The sequence below is a fragment of the Lutra lutra genome, chromosome 3 (genome assembly GCF_902655055.1).
Source record: "Lutra lutra chromosome 3, mLutLut1.2, whole genome shotgun sequence".
Taxonomy (NCBI): domain Eukaryota; kingdom Metazoa; phylum Chordata; class Mammalia; order Carnivora; family Mustelidae; genus Lutra; species Lutra lutra.
This window is the reverse complement of record NC_062280.1, coordinates 129,161,424-129,180,385: the sequence shown is the minus strand read 5'-3', so window position 1 is coordinate 129,180,385 and position 18,962 is coordinate 129,161,424. Positions and strand designations below refer to the sequence as shown.

Sequence of the window (18,962 nt, the reverse complement as noted above, 5' to 3'; positions counted from 1 at the left end):
TTAGACTTAGCCCACTAAGTCTAGAGCTCTTACAGGGATGGGATTACAGTTGCTGGAGGAAAACACAGAGGCCTTTACCTTGAGCTTCCAGTTAAGGACTGTCTATGGCAGGAATTTACAAACTTTGTGTTTTAATCAGCAGCTCTATTTTTTTTTCCAGCAAATTTTAAGTACAGCACAAAATCTGAGTTGAAGCTTGGGTAAAGGGTCTGAAGGCCACCCCTCTGGGGGAAAACAGTAGATGCACCCTTGAGTCATTCTGCAGCCCATGGCTTAAAAATACTAGTTTATAAAGCAAACAAACAAAAATGCTAGTTTATAAAAAAAAACACTTGAAGTCATCTTTCCATCTTAAGTTTGTTATTTCTATTTATTATACTCATAGCTATCTATGGTCCTGAATATTTTAGAGAACAAGCTTCTATAGATGACTCTCAGTGAAAAGCACTTTCATAAAGGTGAGCTTCAGAGTCACATGGGAGCAACTTAGTACATCTGAATAATTTTATAGTGTAAGGTGCACGAATCAGAAGGGAGTGATTTCAAATTCACAAACCAAATCCAGTACCATGATCAGAAGAAAAAGATCCATTAGGAGAAACAGCCTTTTCTGGACTGTTGCAGGATAAACAAAACGTTATTAGGAAGAGGTAAGGAACCAGGTGCCCTAGAGTATCACCAAGGGCAGCAGAGGGAGAAAAGGGTTTAAGGTGAAGCCCAGGAGACATGGTTTCCAAAAGGAGGGATCTGCTGACAGGTGGACAGTTAGCCTTTGGAATAGTTCACCAGAAGTGGCTGGAATGTCTTCTCTGCAGGTATCAAAGAGTGAACTTCCATCTACGTACAGTGCTCTGAGCTGTACTCAATTAAAATAAAATACATTAAAAAGTGGTTTATTGAAGCAATATATGCAATGAAACTAGAGTTCTCAGTAAGCCACTCAGAACAACTAGCCACCTTCCACCGTACAGACCTAGACTGAAAAGCAAATGGTAAATGGCAAATGACAAATATTTTTTGGGTACCACAGAAGACTGTGGAATTCTGTAGGCACTGTCATAAATTGCCACAAGTTATAAGGAAACACTGCATAAAAAGTGTTTATCTCCCATTTTGAATCAAACCAATGACATTTCTCACTGCCATTTGGTGGCAGGAAAATTCTGTACATTTGGGCAACCGACTTTCCTCTTCTGAAGTTCAAATCTCCTTCTCCGAAAATAGGAATAAATATGTGCCCAGCTTTCTTAACATACTGTGCATGAAAACACATTGTACATCAAGGCATCATCTGTTATTCAAATGTAAAGATGCCTAAAAATAATAACTAACATTTGCTGAGAGCTTACTGTGTTCTAGGCACTATGTGAAGTGATTTATGTGCATTATTTGATTCTCACAACCTCATGACAAATTATGGAAAGAGGAGGGCAGACACGGAACAGCAACCCGTCCGTGCATAGGTAGTGCTGCGGGAAGCGACAGAGGACGGGAGCCTGTAGACTCTTGAGGGAGAGGTCCTTCCTGTGGTCAAGGGACAGAGCAGGAAACATCTGGGAGGACAGTCAGAGAAAAATGATACCTACGCCCAAAGACACAAGTAACCTCCCTTCTATGTGGAAAACCTCGTGAGCACCCAGACAACTGGGAAGGGCAGGCTCTGTGAGAGCAGGAAGGAAATCCTCCCCAGGGATCTTATTGTGGTGTCAGGAGGGCCTGTGGAGCCTCCATGGAGCCTAAAGAGAAAGATTCCTCACATGCTGCCATTAGAAGTGGGCAGAGCAATACACAAAAAATCAGAAATGTAGTAGTTTGGAGAAAGGGGTTTGCCATTTCATTCCATACAACAGTGTCATGCTAAACACACGAATAGAAGTCTGAGGTTAGAGTGTCTGTGACATTTAGACATTACCTGAAATGCTGGGAAGGGGCCTTGGGGGACATATCCCCTCCTTATTTAGGGGACTGAGCTGGGGCATGGGGACAGAGAACTGACATGAATGTTGGTCTTATTTTGCCAGTTATAAAGAAAACCAAGGAGCACCTGGGTGGCTCAGTCAGTGAAACATCTGCTTTCGGCACAAGTCACGATGCTGGGGTTCTGGGACAGAGCTCTGCATTGGGCTCCCTGCACAGCAGGGAGTCTGCTTCTCCCTCTCCTTCTGCCCCTCCCCCGGCTTGTGCCCTTTCTTTCTCTCAAATAAAATCTTTTAAAAAAATAAATAAAACCAAGTTTTTCTGCAGTAACAATGTACTGCAGGATGTAACCATGAAGCATCTGAACTAAAAGGTCTCATACCTCTCTGACTAGACTGTATATTGCCTCAAGAGTCAACTCGGTCCAAACGGGAATGGACTACATCCCCACAGTGTAAAGAATACTATAGGCTGGAAACCCACATTTACTGCTGTTGAATTTCTCTGTTTTCTCCTCTGACCCTCTCAAGGAGATCTGAAGGGACTCATTTTCTCACAGGTTAACAGGACCCAGTGTGTAGGTCGAGCCCTCCATTATCTCTCCCTTGAGGAGAACAGCCTCTGGCTTCTTTTAAAGTTTATGGAAAAGGTCTCTTCACAGGCTTGCCATATAAGCACAGTCATTTTCTTGATTTCTAAGCCTTGAACCCTCAAGAATGTTTCTTTGCTCTTTCCCCTCATAAAAACAGTCCCCATTGCTTTGAGCTTTGTAAGAATGTACATAATAATAAACACGATGCGCCATAAATAGCATGGACATTCCAACCATGTCTAACAGAATTCCCTTTGGCATGCCTGGCACCAGGGTCTTCTGCAGATCAAGGCGTCACTGGATTCGGTGATCAGAGTGATCCAGAAGTACGAATCTCCCACACAGTCACAGCAAAATAGTGTCACAGACTATACCTGAATGCCGCGTGACATTTAAAAAACTCAGTATTTCAAAGGCCTAGTACACATAATCATCCCCAATTAAAACTTCACCGACATCAGCAAACTTTCCTTCTGCTTCAATTTAACTGATAACTTTTTCCCCTGTTGACACATTTTCCCTGGATTAACCAAAGCGCACATCTGTGACACGTAGCCCTCTCCACAATCTTATGAAGTAGGTGATATTATTCCAATTATTTAAAAAGATTTTATTTCTTTATTTGAGAGGGAGAGAGAGAGTGAGTGAGGGAGAGCAGGAGCAAGGGGAAGGGCAGAGGGAGAGGGAGAAGCCGACTCCCTGCTGAGTCGGAGCCCAATTCACCAGGACCCCGGGATCATGACCTGACCTGAAGGCAGACACTGAAGGATTGAGGCACCCAGGTGCCCCAGTATTATTCCAATTTTATCAGGGAAAAAACTGAAGGCTTAAATAATTTGCCTAGATCACATGGTTAGGAAGTGGCAAAAGCAGGGAGGCAAAATTCAGGATTTCCAAATGATTCCATTTCATTCCCGGATTTTGCTATTTCCTCCAAATCTCCTAGATGGTGTTCTGCCATTCTCTGGTGGCTCAGAGGCCAGGAGGAGCAGTCTTCTGTCCCTTAATTTCTCACTGCCACGTCCAACCCCTTCACTCAGCATCCCCTCTCCTGTGCATACTAGACTCCTACTCACCCAGCCCCTCCCCTGTCACCCCTGGCTCAGCGACGGGTTGCTCTTACATTTCTGGGTCACCTTGGCACCTGACACCTGCCTCTCAGCACTTCCTTACTCTCTGGCTTTGCCAGCATCTTGGGAGACTCAATATTATAGGATCTTAGCCTCTTCTTCCTGAGGTTCCCTCACTCCCAAATAACCTTTTTCTTATCCTTTGGGAATCTACCCTTCATTCCTCCTTAGGTCCTCTTGCCCAGAGCTGGAAGTCCCTTTGTGATCCGGGCTTATGGTTCCCTCTTTTCCGCTGCTTCCCTACTTCCAGTGATTGTGTTCTTTGCTCACATTCTGGTTGTTAGCCTGAGGCAAATTAGCAGTCTAGGCTGCCAATCTTTTAAATTCATAATCTAAAATATGTCCTAAACATGGAATGGAACAGAGAAGGAAGCACAGAATGGAGGTTGCTGATGACAGGAAAGGGGAGGTTACACGTAGCGGTGACCAAAGCCAGAAAAAAAGGTGGATGGCTGTGGTCAGTGGCTTTCAAAGTAATGTATCTCCAGTCATCCTCACAAGCCAGCCCAGTCCTGTGCCAGCAGTGACTGGCAGGAAGAAAGGGGCAGCTGTGTCTACGCTTGGAGGGCAGTAGGCTACAAATGATATTAATGGACCAGAGAGAGTGATCAACAGGAATCCAAACTGGCCATCCAGTGCAGAAGGCATGGTGACCACAGTGAGCAGGAGTGTGGTGCTCCGTGGAGATACTCGGAAGCCGTGGGGCGGACACTGGTGGTCTGTAGTCACATGGGACCAGGACTTGGGTTATTCTGTTTGGATACTGAAGGGAAGGGTGCTCTCCAAAAAGGGCTAGGGAATGTGGGTACACAAGCTAATGCATAATGCATTAATATTTATTATCCTTCTCTTGGCTTTCCTCTATTCCACCATTATCAGATTAAGGGCCTAGAATATTTTTTATCACATTATTCTCTCTCCTAAAACTGCATCAGTCCAAATGCCTCAGCTAATAGAAAAGATTAGCTGAAAATCTACCTCTCCAGTCTTTTTTTTTTTTTTTTAAAGATTTTATTTATTAAACATCAGAGAAAGAGAGAACAGGGAGAGCATGAGGGGGCAAAGGGAGAAGCTGAGCAGGGAGCCCAATATGGAACTCGATCCCAGAACCCTGGGATCATGACCTGAGCTGAAGGCAGATGCTTAACTGACTGAGCCACCCAGGTGTCTCTACCTCCCCAGTCTTATTTCTAGGTCTTATTATCATTGACTTTCTAAATTCCCTCTCCTTCTTTCCTTCCTACCTCCCTCCCTTCCTCTCTTCCTCCCTTCCTCTCTTTTTCTTCCCTTTTTCTCTCTCTTTTTTTTTCAAATTAAGGGTGATTTTGTTCTTCATACCATTCCATTCAAACGCCCCATGTTTCTAAGGATTTCACGTTCTAAATTGCTTTTAAGTAATATCGCTTTTGATTTTAAAGATATACATAACTGTCAACTAGAACTTCTTATCAACATGAGAAAAATGACACTTATTTCACTATAACAACATAATTTCACTTAAAACAAATTAACTTGAGGTTCTAGTTGGACTACACGTTCTCATGGACAATGTTGGGAGAGTGATATATATATGACTTTTAGCAGCTTTCTGAAGCACTAAAATTAGCTAAGGATCCCCATTTCCCACCTTCTTGGCCCTCTGGGGTTCTGTGGCGTCAGACTGGGAATCAGACCCTGCATGAACTCTTCTCCAGGTAGATTTATCTCATTTCCTGGCCGCATCTCTGTGTTTCATGGTACGCTTTTCCTTTCTGAGCCCTATCTCAAGATTCACCTTCTCCCATGACTGATCTGCTGACTTCCTCAGTCCCCAGTAATCCCACTACCCACTGAACTCACATATCACACTTTTTGTGCCATTAGTTTGTACAGTTTCAGGCCTTGGATTGCCAGTTACCTTATGTGCTCATATATTTGCTTCTACATTGGATTTTAAGCCCCCTTGAACATGGGGAGAAAAACATACACTTTTAAAATTCCTCCTTGCTTATACATAGTACCTAGAATAATGCCTCATTTAGTAAATATTTGTCAATTTTTAATAATCATTTTTTTAAGGAATCATGACAAAGGATTACAATCAATTTAATCAAATACACCCACAGCAGTTCTCACCTAGCCAGCAAGTCAATAAGTTCAAGTTTTGACATCCCATCAGGAAGCAGTCGGGGGATAGCAGCAACACAGGTCCTGAAAAGATCTATTTTTGGCTTTCTCTCACCCCTAGAATTTGAAAACAAACATAGGTTAAAGGCTACAAAAAGTTTTTAAAAAAAATCAATCAAATATGTGAAAAAAGACTAGAATCCATGCCTTCTGAATCACTGTATGGTGTTTGCTGTATATTATTCTCAATGTTTATGACCTTTAGAGCATGGCCAGTTCTAAGAGAATGTACAAAGATTTGAATCTTAGAGGTATATATCCAAAAGGAGAAATGCCAATGTCAACAGTATTCTACCATACAGTTTGCCATTCAGCCAGTTTCCCTGGGGTTTGGTCCCTGTGAACTGCACTTAAACCACTGAATTCACTGACATGCCTAAATGTACCCACGTGTGACAAATACAGTACAGTCATTCCTACACTCAGCATTTAAAAGTAGGATTTTAGTGGATACAAGGAATGGTGCCTCTAACAAGCATGACATCTGGAAGCTTCTCTCCCTAGTAAGTTATGCTTGTCCTCTGGAGTCCCTGCTGTCATTTAAAAAAATTAAGTGCTTCCAAAAATAAGTCTTTCATAATGTCAAGTAAAATCCTGAAATGTATATAGCTGTGCACACAAATCTGAGTTTTAAAATTACTCTGATGAGCCTGACTTCTATGGAGATTCCTTCCCTCTTTTCATTGCCTTGGGAATATGAATGTTTGAAGCCAAGATAACTAATATCTTCTACATTCTGTTGTAATATCTGAAGGACCACTACATTTTATGACAAATCATTTTGATTTTTAGTGGTTCAAATAGGTAACTGAGGGGCGCCTGGGTGGCTCAGTGGGTTAAGCCGCTGCCTTCGGCTCAGGTCATGATCCCAGGTCCTCGGTTCGAGCCCCACATCGGGCTCTCTGCTCAGCGGGGAGCCTGCTTCCTCCTCTCTCTCTCTGCCTGCCTCTCTGCCTACTTGTGATTTCTCTCTGTCAAATAAATAAATAAAATCTTTAAAAAAAAAATAGGTAACTGATCCTTAACGACATATTTTATCAAGAAAAACTACACTACCCACCGTATCCTTCCAAGAACCTAAGTGGTGAAATATAACAACATATTGAAATCCTGATACTTCAGTCTTCTGAGAATAAATATAAAACTGTCCTGCAATTAATGCTATTGTAGGACACAACGACAATGATGAAAACGCAAAGTAGGATAAAGTCATTCTTTCTTGGAATAGTAACTGTGGTCAGAATAGAAACACAGCAATTGGAATCTGCCCTCTCCATAACCAGATGGCAATTCTGCTTTTTAGCATGGCTTTGGTTAACTTTGTTAGGAATGAATACAAAACTGCTTATGTGAAAAATAACACATATATGTTGACTTCTCAAATACTCTGTTTTTGCAGAAAGTTATAGGATTATCTTCTCTCCTTTTCCATAGTCCTTTTGGCACGGAGTGCACGAGGACCAGAGAAGGGGCTATTGCACACTGGTTTATAATCAGCTGAAGAAATGAGAAGTTTTCAGGTGACATCCCCAAAGAGCTGTACTGAGTTAGAACCTAGGGATGGCCCCTAATTGTTCATTTGCAATATGGTGAGTCGTTTCAGTAGTTCTCCTGGCTTGCTCACCAGATGTTTTAAGCAGCTGGCATTATTTGTTGGAAAACAGGTGACCCCATTGACCTGAATTTGTAAGGCAAATTCCGCCAGGCTTCCACGCTGATAAAATGAGCCTAGATTAGAAACTCTAATGGGTGCATTATTTCCTTTTACTACTGTAGTCCTTGCCCTCTGGGCTTTTAAAGATTTATTTATTTATCTTAGAGAGAGAGAGTGTGTGCATATGAGCAGGTGGGGGAGGGGTAGAGGGAGAGAGAAAATCTCAAGCAGACTCCCCACTGAGTCCAGAGTCGCAGGCATAGCTTGATCTTACAACCCTGAGATCATGAGTCAGACACTTAACTGAGTCACCCAGGCTCCCCTTTATGGGCTTTTATAGGAAGTGAACCCCCAATAGCAGAATTTCTATGAACAGATACTGTTATTATTTGCTAGCATGTGCCACAAAGGGGATGAAGAATGGAAATGGTGCAACCATAAAATGCTAACATTCAAGTTTATACCCTAAGCAGGATATGGGAAAGTGAAGGATTGACTATCAACTCCAAAGATGATTTCCGTTAGCATGGTGTGGACCTCAACTGTCTCCTCCCAAATGCTTATGATTCTCTAATGTTTCTTTTTGTCTTTTTGGGGAATGTAGCAATGAGTTATTCTCCACTCAGGCATCCACCTTAAAATGTAGCAAGGAAAGTATTCCTAGTCCCATTTGGGGGCCCTAAAATGAATAGGGAAAAGTAAAGAATCATCTTAGAAAAAGTACAAGGTATTGGTTAAAATTTAAAAAAAAAGTTTGAATATATTGTTTTGGTCCTGACCCTATTGTATGATCTCTTTTTTTCCCCATTTTTAAAAATTATTTTTATTAACATATAATTCATTATTTACCCCAGGGGTACAAGTCTGTGAATCATCAGGCTTACACATTTCACAGCACTCACCATAGCACATACTCTCCCCAATGTCCATAACCCAACTACCCTCTCATATGATCTCTTGATCGTAAATATCGTTTTCCTTTAAAAGCCTTTCTTTACTAATTTTAGGGGAAACAACTATAATGCAGAAGTTTTAAAAACATTTCTTATATCTTTTACATTATCAATTAAAAATTGCTTTAGTATTAGTATTTAGTATTAGTATGTACTAATGGGGTTAAACTTTGACAATCTGGCAATATGTGAGGTAAGAACTGGAGATGGAGACAATACATATAATGTTATTCATCTTTGTCAACTTCAATTTTTGTGATTTATTTAAATGTGATCACTTAAAGCAAATGAATGGCAAGCTGCAGGATAATATGCATTGTAAAATCCCATTTTTGCACAACAAATGCATATGTACATATATTTGTGTACAAATGTTGTGTATATATATTGTGTACACATATTGTGACAAAGGGAAAGTTCTGGAAGGAATCACACTGAGTCAAGGAATAGTCGCAGATATCAAGTGGACCTCTGAGGAGGGGGTTTACCTTTTAACTTTATATACCGCTAAATGTGCATTTAATTTTCAGCATAACAGTATTAAATGTGCATTTAAAATAATTTTGTATGTTTTACTTTGTCTTATCATGTATTGTTGCATCATACTTCATTTTTCACATGCTGCCATTGTAATAAAAATACACACCCACAATATGAATTTCCCTGTATAGGTAACAACCTTTCAACTAACTGTGGTTTTTGGAACCGGAGATGCTGAGGAACAAAGGAAACTTTCCCCATTACATTTTAGGGAAATTATGCCACAGGTGCCAAATATAACTTAATTCACAGTTCAACAACAAAGTCTGAAGTCTTTTAAAATGTAAACTTATCACCTAATCCTAGTTCCTGCCATCATTAATCAAAAACAGCAAATTCACGTTGTATGAGTCTCTTCTGCAGAGCTCTAATTACAAAGCTACATCTTAGATTTTGGCTAAGAACATCTGATTTCTACATTCAAAACTACAATTTTTTTTTAAGATCCAGTATTGCTATGACACGATTGCATAGAGATTATTAGGCACATTTAACTCTCACAGTTCAGGAACAGTCACTAGACACAAGTGAATTTGATTTATAAAGATGGAATGTCTGTAAAGTGGGGAAATCACCATAGCACGCAGGTTGTAATAGACCTCAGGAGCAAAATCTCCCTTCTGGAAAATGTGGACCAGTGAAACAGACTTGGGGTCCATTTTTGAACTTACTGGCCTGATGATACTTGAGACATATGTGAAATAGATCAATCTCAGGTTTGACTTTATTTTTTGTTAGTCAAACACTGTCAAAGGACATTTTTACTATCCTTAATACTTCATAGAACTCTGATGCTAGGAAGAGGAGAACAAATACAGAATATGTGGGAAGAATAAATGAGAGAAATCTCTGCTGGTTAATTCTGGCTAATTAACAACATAGTCCTCACTGTACTCACGTGATCATGTCTTCGGGTTCTTTGTTTAGCATCTGAACATTCGTTAGCATCATACACCTTCCTACTTCTTTATCAAGGTGCCTTAAAATGTTGTCCACGGCTTTTCGTACTTGAGAGTAATATAGTGACATGCCTAGAAAACGTGCATTGTAGTTACATCTTTGACTAAATCCATCAAGGAATGAAATCCTAGTTTGTTCATCCTTTATGACATGTTTTTACTGAAGATCATCTATGGGTCAATGACTTCATTAAGCAGATCCTAATTCAATCCCTTTTCCATAGAACTCTTAGCATAGTGTCCTGGACTTGGTGGATATGCACCAAATAATCACTTGAATTTAATAAATAGAAATTCTAATTCTTCAGAGGGAAATATTTTCTAGAAGAGTTAAAATGAAGAGAAAATAAAAAGGTTGACTTTTGAATTTTTATGTTTTTGGGTAGTACAAGAAAATTCACCATCGTTATTGATTACATAAATAAAAATTAATTCTCATTTGGGGTTCAGATTGTAATAACTATTATTCTCTGAAACATATGTGTGGATGTTTTTTACTAAGATAAAAATGACTTCACAGCATAAATTTTAAAATGAAGGAAAATATATTTTAACTATGGTATTTTTACTGTTCTCATTAATTACAGTGTCAATGTTCTACTATGAAAGACATGTATAGCCTATGTAGTTCATGTACATATATGCATTTTATATCTTTATGTGTATAATACAAATGAAAAACAAATTGTTCTGTATTTAAAATTTGTACTCCAATGAAATAATTGTTAATAATTATTTCTTATCCATTAAATCTGTCTGAACTCATTTGAGCATTGCCTAATTAAAGATAAATATTTTAAAGTGAAGACGTCTCCTCAAATTTCCCTAGGGTCTTTGACATAAAAATTATTTTAACAAAGGTTGTGGTTAGGTTTCTAAATTCAGGGATTCAACAAGGAAGAAATCATCTCTTTGGATTAAAATAGCTAAACTAAAAAGAAAATAATCTCATGTGGGCTAAACCCACAATATAACCTGGAGTGTGTGGGATCTGGAATGTTTAAAACACAGATTAAACTAATTTTGCTGAAAAAAAAAAAAGAAGGAAAGGAACTATAAAAAAGGAACAAACTAACAAATGAATATTTATATGGTTGCTTTATAAACAGGGTTATCTACCAAAGGATACAGATGGCTTAGAAATTTACTGTAAAATGTAGATAATCAATATTAGGAATTTGAAAAGACCAAAGATAAAAGTCTAACATTTAAATGGCAAAATGTTTACCAGGAAGTTCCAGGAAGTTTAAAGGGCAGTAAAACAAAGCACATCATGAATCAATCAAAACAATGTTGGAATGTCTTACCAGTTACTTCTATATTAAATTTTTTTAACAGTGTATCTCACTGAGGGTAATGATCCTCTGGTCATTATAAAGACTTCACAAGGCCCAGCTTTAACACAACTTTGAGACCCACCTATCATTTTGGCTTCTTCTTCAGTTAGCGTTTTACTCAAATAGGTTTTCTTCACTCTCAATGTGTTTCCTGAAGGGAGAACAGCTCCTGTCACTGGCATGGGAGGCTCACCATCTTTCTGCTGCAAGCTATCTGCTATTACTAAGAAGGCCCGTAAACCAATGTTCATTCTCTGTAAGAGATAACATGTTCACGATAAAAAGAAAAACCCAATTATTGTAGTCGCATTAAACAATCAGTCTTTGAGAGAACTTAGCATGGCTTGCTATCCACATTAGTATGAGAAAGTAATTTAAAAGGCACACGACTTTAGGTCAAACCTACGAACCTAAAATTATGTTTCTGTCACTATTTGTTGGCGCACCACTAGAAAACCAGCAGAAAGATTTTCGCCCTACTTGGAGGGTATATGTTTGAGATGATCCTACTCATGCTGTTTTGGTGCACCTCAAAGGGAAAGGCAGCCATCTTCTGGAGCAGCTGCAGCTAAAGTAAACTGAGGTAAACAAGGGACTTATGTCTCCTGGAAGGAGAGAGAAGCCACATGTGTTAATTCACAAAGACTGAATGAAAACAACAGGAATTCCAACTGTGAATCACAAAACACAGACGGTCTGCTCTGAATTGCGGGATGATGACTCTTGATTCAAAAAGACTGGCAAGTTTGAAAATGAAGTTAAAAATTCCATGCCGCTGAACTTGTTACTGATAAAACACATGGGCTTAAAAGAAGAAATGCCATTCTGAACCAGATGATTGTCTTCCTCGGGCTCAGGTAAGGGATAATATTGGCTCTGAGAGGTGACTCAGTGAGATAGTTGCTACCAGTGACAATGTCTTAAAATGTCAGAAGGTACTAAAACATCTGTACTTCCTTAACAGCCACGTGTAACGCGTTTATGTTCATATTTTCATCAAGTAATATGTGAAAACATATTATAGGAAGTAATAAGTTTCCAAAGTAGGCTCCTATCTAAAGCAGAAAATAAAACTTATTACTATCAACAAGATAATCTACTGAGTGCCTAAAAGGTATCCAGAACTGTTCATTGACTCTCATTTTTAAAATAGCCTTGCTAGGAATCTATAATTATTCCCATTTGTCAGGTGAAGAAAGTAGGTAGAAAGCCAAACGTCCAAGTCAGGTTTGTCCAAACTGTCTATATTGTGGTATAGGATTATATTCTATAACAAAAAATAATGTTCTATTCATTTTGAAACTGTTCAGACCCCAAGGAAAGAGGATATTTCAGCTAGGACTTGAACATTTCTCCTGCTCATTTGTACTGATGCAATGTGTACTTTCTGATTTTATAGCCTTTAATAATTTTCTCTCCCCAGTTTCTAGAATGAAAGAGCACTAACTTTAAAAAAATTAACTGGGCATGAAAGTCCATTCATTTCCTCATTTATTTTAGTAGTTCATGAAGTGCATTCTAGGCTTGTGTATTCTTCTCAAGACACAGCAATGTTTTGGGTGAGGAAGTAGAATGTTCAACTCAGGAAATGTAATATCAGTAGAAGAGCCATGGATTGACGTAAATGGTCAAGCTTCAATTATTTGCAAGTGGTATAACCAGTTTATGAACCACCCCAGCCAGTTGTCTCAGCTTTCCTTCTCTCAGGATAACACTAAGGGCAGAAGTAAGGTGGGATAGTTTGGGACACATATTTTTGACTTCATTTCATAAACAATTCCTTTTTGTATTTTATATAGTTCTGCATTGTACTGCTCCCTTTTTATTATCTGTCTGGTCTTGAGAAATTATTTAACTTTCCAAAGTCCAAGTTTCAGCTTCCTTTCTGTAAAAGGAGGGTAATAATACCTATTGATCATTCAGGGCTATGGTGAGGATTAGCGCTCTTGCTGGTAATTATATATCTGTAGGTTAGAATCTCTATTTTTTATTATTTTTATTTATTATTATTTTTTAATTTATTTGAGAGAGAGAGAGAGAGCATGAGAAAGCATGAGAAAGGGAAGGGTCAGAGAGAGAGGCAGACTCCCTGCTGAACAGGGAGCCCTATGCGGGACTCAATCCTGGGACTCCAGGATCATGACTTAACCTAAAGGCAGTGGCTTAACCAACTGAACTACCCAGGTGTCTCTAGAATCTCTCAAGTTTATTGAGACATAATTCACACTGAGTAATACACACTTTGTTGTTGTTGTTGTATGGGTCTTTGAATTCTGAGAAACCTATATGGTCAGGTAAAACTGCCGTCAAAGTCAAGATATAAAATTATTTCCAATATCCCAGAAAGTTCCCTTGTGCCTCTTTACAGTCAGTGGACCCCCCCCACCCCCACCAACCCAGCATCTGACAATCATTGTCTAATTTCTGCCTGATAGTTTTGCCTTTTCCAGAATGGAATCAAACAATACATAGCCTTTGTGTTTTGCTTCTTTCATTTAATGTCAAGCTTTTGAGATGCTGTTGCAAAATCAGTAATGTGTCCCTGTTCACTGCTGAATAGTATTCCACTGAATTAAGGATGTCTGACTTGTTATGCACTTACTAATTGTTGAACATTAATTCCTCTCCTATTTTTAGTGGCTGTCACTAAGTTGCTATAAATATTCATACACACCATTTGGGGCTTTTGGAGTTTTAATCTCTCCAGGAAAAATACCTTGGGGTAGAAAAGTTGGATCCTATGGTAAGTGTATATTTAACCTTAAAAGAAATTGCCAAACTGTTTTCTAAAATGATTGTGTATTTTTGCATTCTCACCAAAGTAGTATGAAATTCTAAATGCTCTAAATCCTTCTCAGCACATCTCACTGTGGTTTTAACTTGCATTTCCCCAATGGTTAACAATGTGGAACATCTTTTCATAAGTTTTTCGGTCATTTGTATTTCTTCTTTGGGGAACAGGCTCTTCATTTCACCCATTTAAAAAACTGAGTTGTTTATTTTTCCACTGTTGAATTGTGAGAGGTCTTCATATTCTGGGTACAAATGCTTTATCAATATGTGTTTTACAAGTATTTTTGCCCAGTCAGTGGCTCTATGCTTTAATAACAGTATTTATTAAAGTGCAGACATTTTTAATTTTGATGTTTATCAATTGTTCTCTTTTGTAATTTATGATTTTTGTGTACTAAGAAATTTTCACCCAACCAAAGTCACAAAGATTTTTATCCTGTGTTTTCTTCTAGAAGATTTACAATGTTGGATTTTACATTTAGGTTTATGATTCATTTTGACTTAATTTTTGCTCACTGTGCAAATTATGGGCTGAATTTCATTATTTTGCAAGTGGATATCCAATGGGCCAGCACCATTCATTGAAAAGACTACACTTTATTCATTGAAACAACTTGAAAATGTTGTTGAAAATAAACTGACCATCTATGCATGGATCTTTTTCTGGATTCTCTATTCTGTTCCATTGGTCTTTACATTCACTCTTCTGCCAGAATGATACTATTATAGCTTTATAGTAAGTTTTGAAACCAGGACATGCTAGTCCTCCAATTTTCTTTTTTTTTCCTGAATTATGTTGGTTATTCTAGCTCCTGATAGTTTCCACATAACTTTTAGAATGACTTTATTGATTTCTACAGAAAATGCTATAGGGATTTTAATTGGGATTATTATTGGGATTAGAGTTTAATACATAGATTAATTTGGGGACAACTGAGCTTTTTGCAATCTTAAATATTTCAGTCTACAAATAGTATTTCTCTCCATTTATTTTGGTTGTCTATGATTTTTCTCAAAGTTTTTTAGTTTTCAGTATATAAACCTTACACATAATTTGTTAGATTTATTGAGCTTTTATTTTCATTGCTATTGTAAGTTGCTCAATTTCTATTTTTCATTACCATAATATAAAAATACATTGATTTTATATATTTATCTTTTTTTTTTTCAAGTAGGCTCCACACCCAACATCACAACCCTGAGATCAAGAGTCACATGTTGTTTTGACTGAGCCAGCTTGGAAGTCCCTATATACTTATCTTGTAACCTACAAACTTTCTAAAATGATTTGTTAATTAAGTAGGTTTTCAGTAGATTCTTTGATATTTTCTACATAGGCAATCATGTTGTTGGTGAATAAAGATTTGAGTTTTATTTCTTCATTCCCATTCCATATGCCTTTTATTTCTTCTTTTTACCTCTGGGACTCGCTAGGACCCCAGGTCCATGTTATTTTAGGTCAAGGCAAGAATGAGAGAAATGGATGACCTAGAAACTTCTCACAGATGAGTAAATTCTTATGATGAGGAGGATGCATACAGGAAACCATCTTAGTCTGAACTAAAATGAGACATGTAACTGGAAATTATTTAACTGTAAAATGGTGGGACACTATAGACTTTGAAGTAAGAGAATCCTTTACATCTCCAGGCCTTGTTCCACAAGCTATTTCCAAAACATTATTTAAGACACAAATTGCATTTATCCCTTGAGAAACTGTGCCCTAAAACATGTTGGATCAAGTGTGTGAGTCTGCTTTATAGACTATTCTCCCCATTGTGTGTGTTATTGAGGGGGGGTCATAAATATGCCTTTAAGCTTCTAATTACCAACTACTGATAAACTCTCCCATAACTGGGTGCCTGGGTGGCTCAATGGGTTACACCTCTGCCTTTGGCACAGGTCATGATCTCGGGGTCCTGGGATCAAGTCCCGCATCGGGCTCTCTGCTTGGTGGGGAGCCTGGTTCCTCCTCTTTCTCTCTCTGCCTGCCTCTCTGCCTGCTTGGTCTCTCTCTGTCAAATAAATAAATAAAATCTTAAAAAAAAAAAAAAAAAACAACTCTCCCATAACCCTACAAGCTCAAGAGAAATGGAAGAAGATACTCAAACATCTTTTTGTAGTTTTGAACATTAAAACCCCCAAATTTCCAACTGCTCTGCACAAAGAGGGTAACTAATCACTGACTGAAGAGTTTGAGGGAAGAACAAAGGGTAAGTTTTATACATGGCAATAATGATGGTAGCTTTTAATATGTTATTTTTAGACTAATAACCTGGAAATTCTGAGGACTGTTGAAGACAGTAAAGCTATGACTCCTGAGAAGTGAAAAATATTTTGAGAAACTTCCCAGCCAGACAAGGCTCTTTACCACAGGGTCCTGGGTCTTATTCCAGCCCAAATGCCCTGGATTTTGTCCCTCTCCCCTTAGCCTGCTGACCCTGGCTGCCGCCATTTCATAAGACTGCTATATCTTTGGACACCAGACAAAAACTCCCAGACTCCCATTTTCGGGCTCCTCCATGTATCCCTAGATACATGGCAACCTTAGCACCAAGAAGAGAATACAGACTGTTGTGGGAAGAAGCATAGGGAAATTAGGAGACCTGGTTCATTTTGACGCTAACCAGCTGCTGATTTTGAGTCTCCATCCTTACTGACAAAATGAACAAGCCAGACAATATCACAGTGATGATAGGAACATTCTTTAAAACAATAACAATAATAACAATAAAACTCCTATGGTTTGTTTTTGTTTTGTTTTGTTTTTGGCTTAAGAGTTTGTAGTGTCACAATATCGTAAGTATTCCATGAGGTGATGTAGAAAAGTATTTTGTTCATTCTATTGGCAAAAAAGCTAAAGTTCAGAGAGATAAATGTCATATAGCTAGTAAAAGTGGTAGAGCCTGTGTCAAGTACAAATCTAATACTGCTGTCTTCTGGTTCAGTGTTCTTTCTACAATATCATCGGGAAAGGACTGCAAAGAGGCAGCTTGCCAGGCACAGTTCTGTTGGTCCACAGCGTTGGATAAAGATGATGTGGTCTGTATATACAATGGAGTATTACTCAGCCGTCAAAAAGGATGACTACCCAACTTTTACATCAACGTGGAAGGGACTGGAAGAGATTATGCTAAGTGAAACAAGTCAAACAGATAAAGTCAATTATCATATGGTTTCACTTATTTGTGTAATATAAGGAATAGCATGGAGGACATTAGGAGAAGGAAGGGGAAAATGAAGTGGGGGGAATCAGAGGGAAAAACAAACCATGAGACACTATGGACTCCAAGAAAAAAAAACTGAGGGTTTTAGAGGGGAGAGGAGGCGGGGGATGGTGAGCCCAGGGTGATGGGTATTAAGGGGGGCATGGATTATATGGAGCACTGAGTGTTATACCCAAACAAGGAATCATGGAACACTACATCCAAAACTAATGATGTGCTGTATGGTGACTAACATAACACAATTTTTTAAAAAATGAAATAGATTAAGGGAAGGATAATAAAATACACTACATAGTACACACATAAAAAAATAAAAATAAAGTTTAAACTTGAATGTGCTTTTCATTTGCATAGGTCACTCCAACTGTGTGTCATACCCATTATTTCCATGATCTGTCTGGTCCTTGAGGTGTGATGCTGTCACAGAAACATATATTCATACCTGATTCAATTTCACTAGATTTTAGTATTTTATTATTTCATGTACTCATTCTTCTCTGTTTCATCACTTTGCAATACTCAACTTGTTAATCTGCATCAAAATAGTTATGTAACTGACTATTTAAATAAGTACTGACTAAATGGACCTGACTTGGAGTGGCAGATTATCTCTTTGGGGCGAGGTTTACTCTATTATACAAGAACCCAATATGGTAGCACACCCACCTACCATCATTCTAAGTCCATTCATTCAAAACCTGACTTCTGAAATTCCATTATCCATACTATTTAGTCACATATCATGGACAGAAACAAACAGAAGACTTTTTAGAGAAATGTCCTTTGTCCTATTCCCCAAAGTTGCGAAGTAAAGGTATGGCTCTGTCCATACATGTGCTGTTGGAAGTACATAAAAGGATCATTCATACCTCTGGATTGAGACTGAAAGCTTTTGCTGGTTTTCCCACACAAAGAAAATCAAAAATAATTTCTTTCATTGCAAAATCTAAACGTTCCTGTAGTGAAAAAGAGAAAACAAAACAAAGATGTTAAAATACAAGTTCAGTGTGAAATGTCTATTTTTATTCTAAGCACCAAACAGGTGTCTGCTAAAAGAAGCAAGACACTGCTCAATTTCATGCATCAAGAGAGACCCAGTAGGAAGACCGTGCCCACTGGAAGCTTGGGTGAAGCCGCCTGTTTTCGTGGGGTGTGCAAGGATGCTTTCATTATATAATATGTGGAATTAGCCCCTAAAGCATGGAATGGCTAATGACAAAACAAAAACAAAAACAAATCCCCCCAAAATGAAAACCCCAAACACCTGGAGTGTCTGGGCTTATCCACAGTCTCAATACTTCCTCCTTGTGTAGCAAACGCTGATAACTTCTTGAAACTCAGTTTAAAATGTATTTTTAAAAATACCACTGCAAAATGACCATTTTCTCCTATCCTCTAACGTTTCAAATCTTTTGGCTCATATTTTAATGGACAATTCTGCAAGTGAAATGAATTATCAACAAATAAGATATGCAATGGTACTTAAGTAGGGAAGTATAAGACAGATGCTAATAGCTGGAGACAGTGGCCACTATGATAGGACAGGTTCATTTTACACGACGTAGTCCAGAATAATCAAAGTACATTCTCAGCCACGTGATAACTATATGCAGAAAAATCACATTAATTCATCTGCCTGCAAAGCAAGGAATGTCTTTTCCCTATGTGCACATATTACAGAGGCATCTCATTAT

At 38.4% G+C, this 18,962-nt stretch overlaps 1 protein-coding gene across 8 annotated transcripts in view; it reads right to left on the bottom strand.

Annotated features, from left to right (window-relative positions):
* Nucleotides 1-18,962, bottom strand: part of FRY (FRY microtubule binding protein) — a 339,156-nt gene that overhangs the window by 122,457 nt on the left and 197,737 nt on the right. For all 8 annotated transcript variants that reach the window (XM_047723094.1, XM_047723100.1, XM_047723095.1 and 5 more), the window contains 4 exons: nucleotides 18,138-18,224; nucleotides 11,331-11,502; nucleotides 9,851-9,983; nucleotides 5,755-5,862 (listed from right to left, as the gene is read on the bottom strand). In XM_047723094.1, coding sequence (XP_047579050.1) covers nucleotides 5,755-5,862; nucleotides 9,851-9,983; nucleotides 11,331-11,502; nucleotides 18,138-18,224 — 500 coding nt within the window. The remainder of the gene's footprint in view (nucleotides 1-5,754; nucleotides 5,863-9,850; nucleotides 9,984-11,330; nucleotides 11,503-18,137; nucleotides 18,225-18,962) is intronic.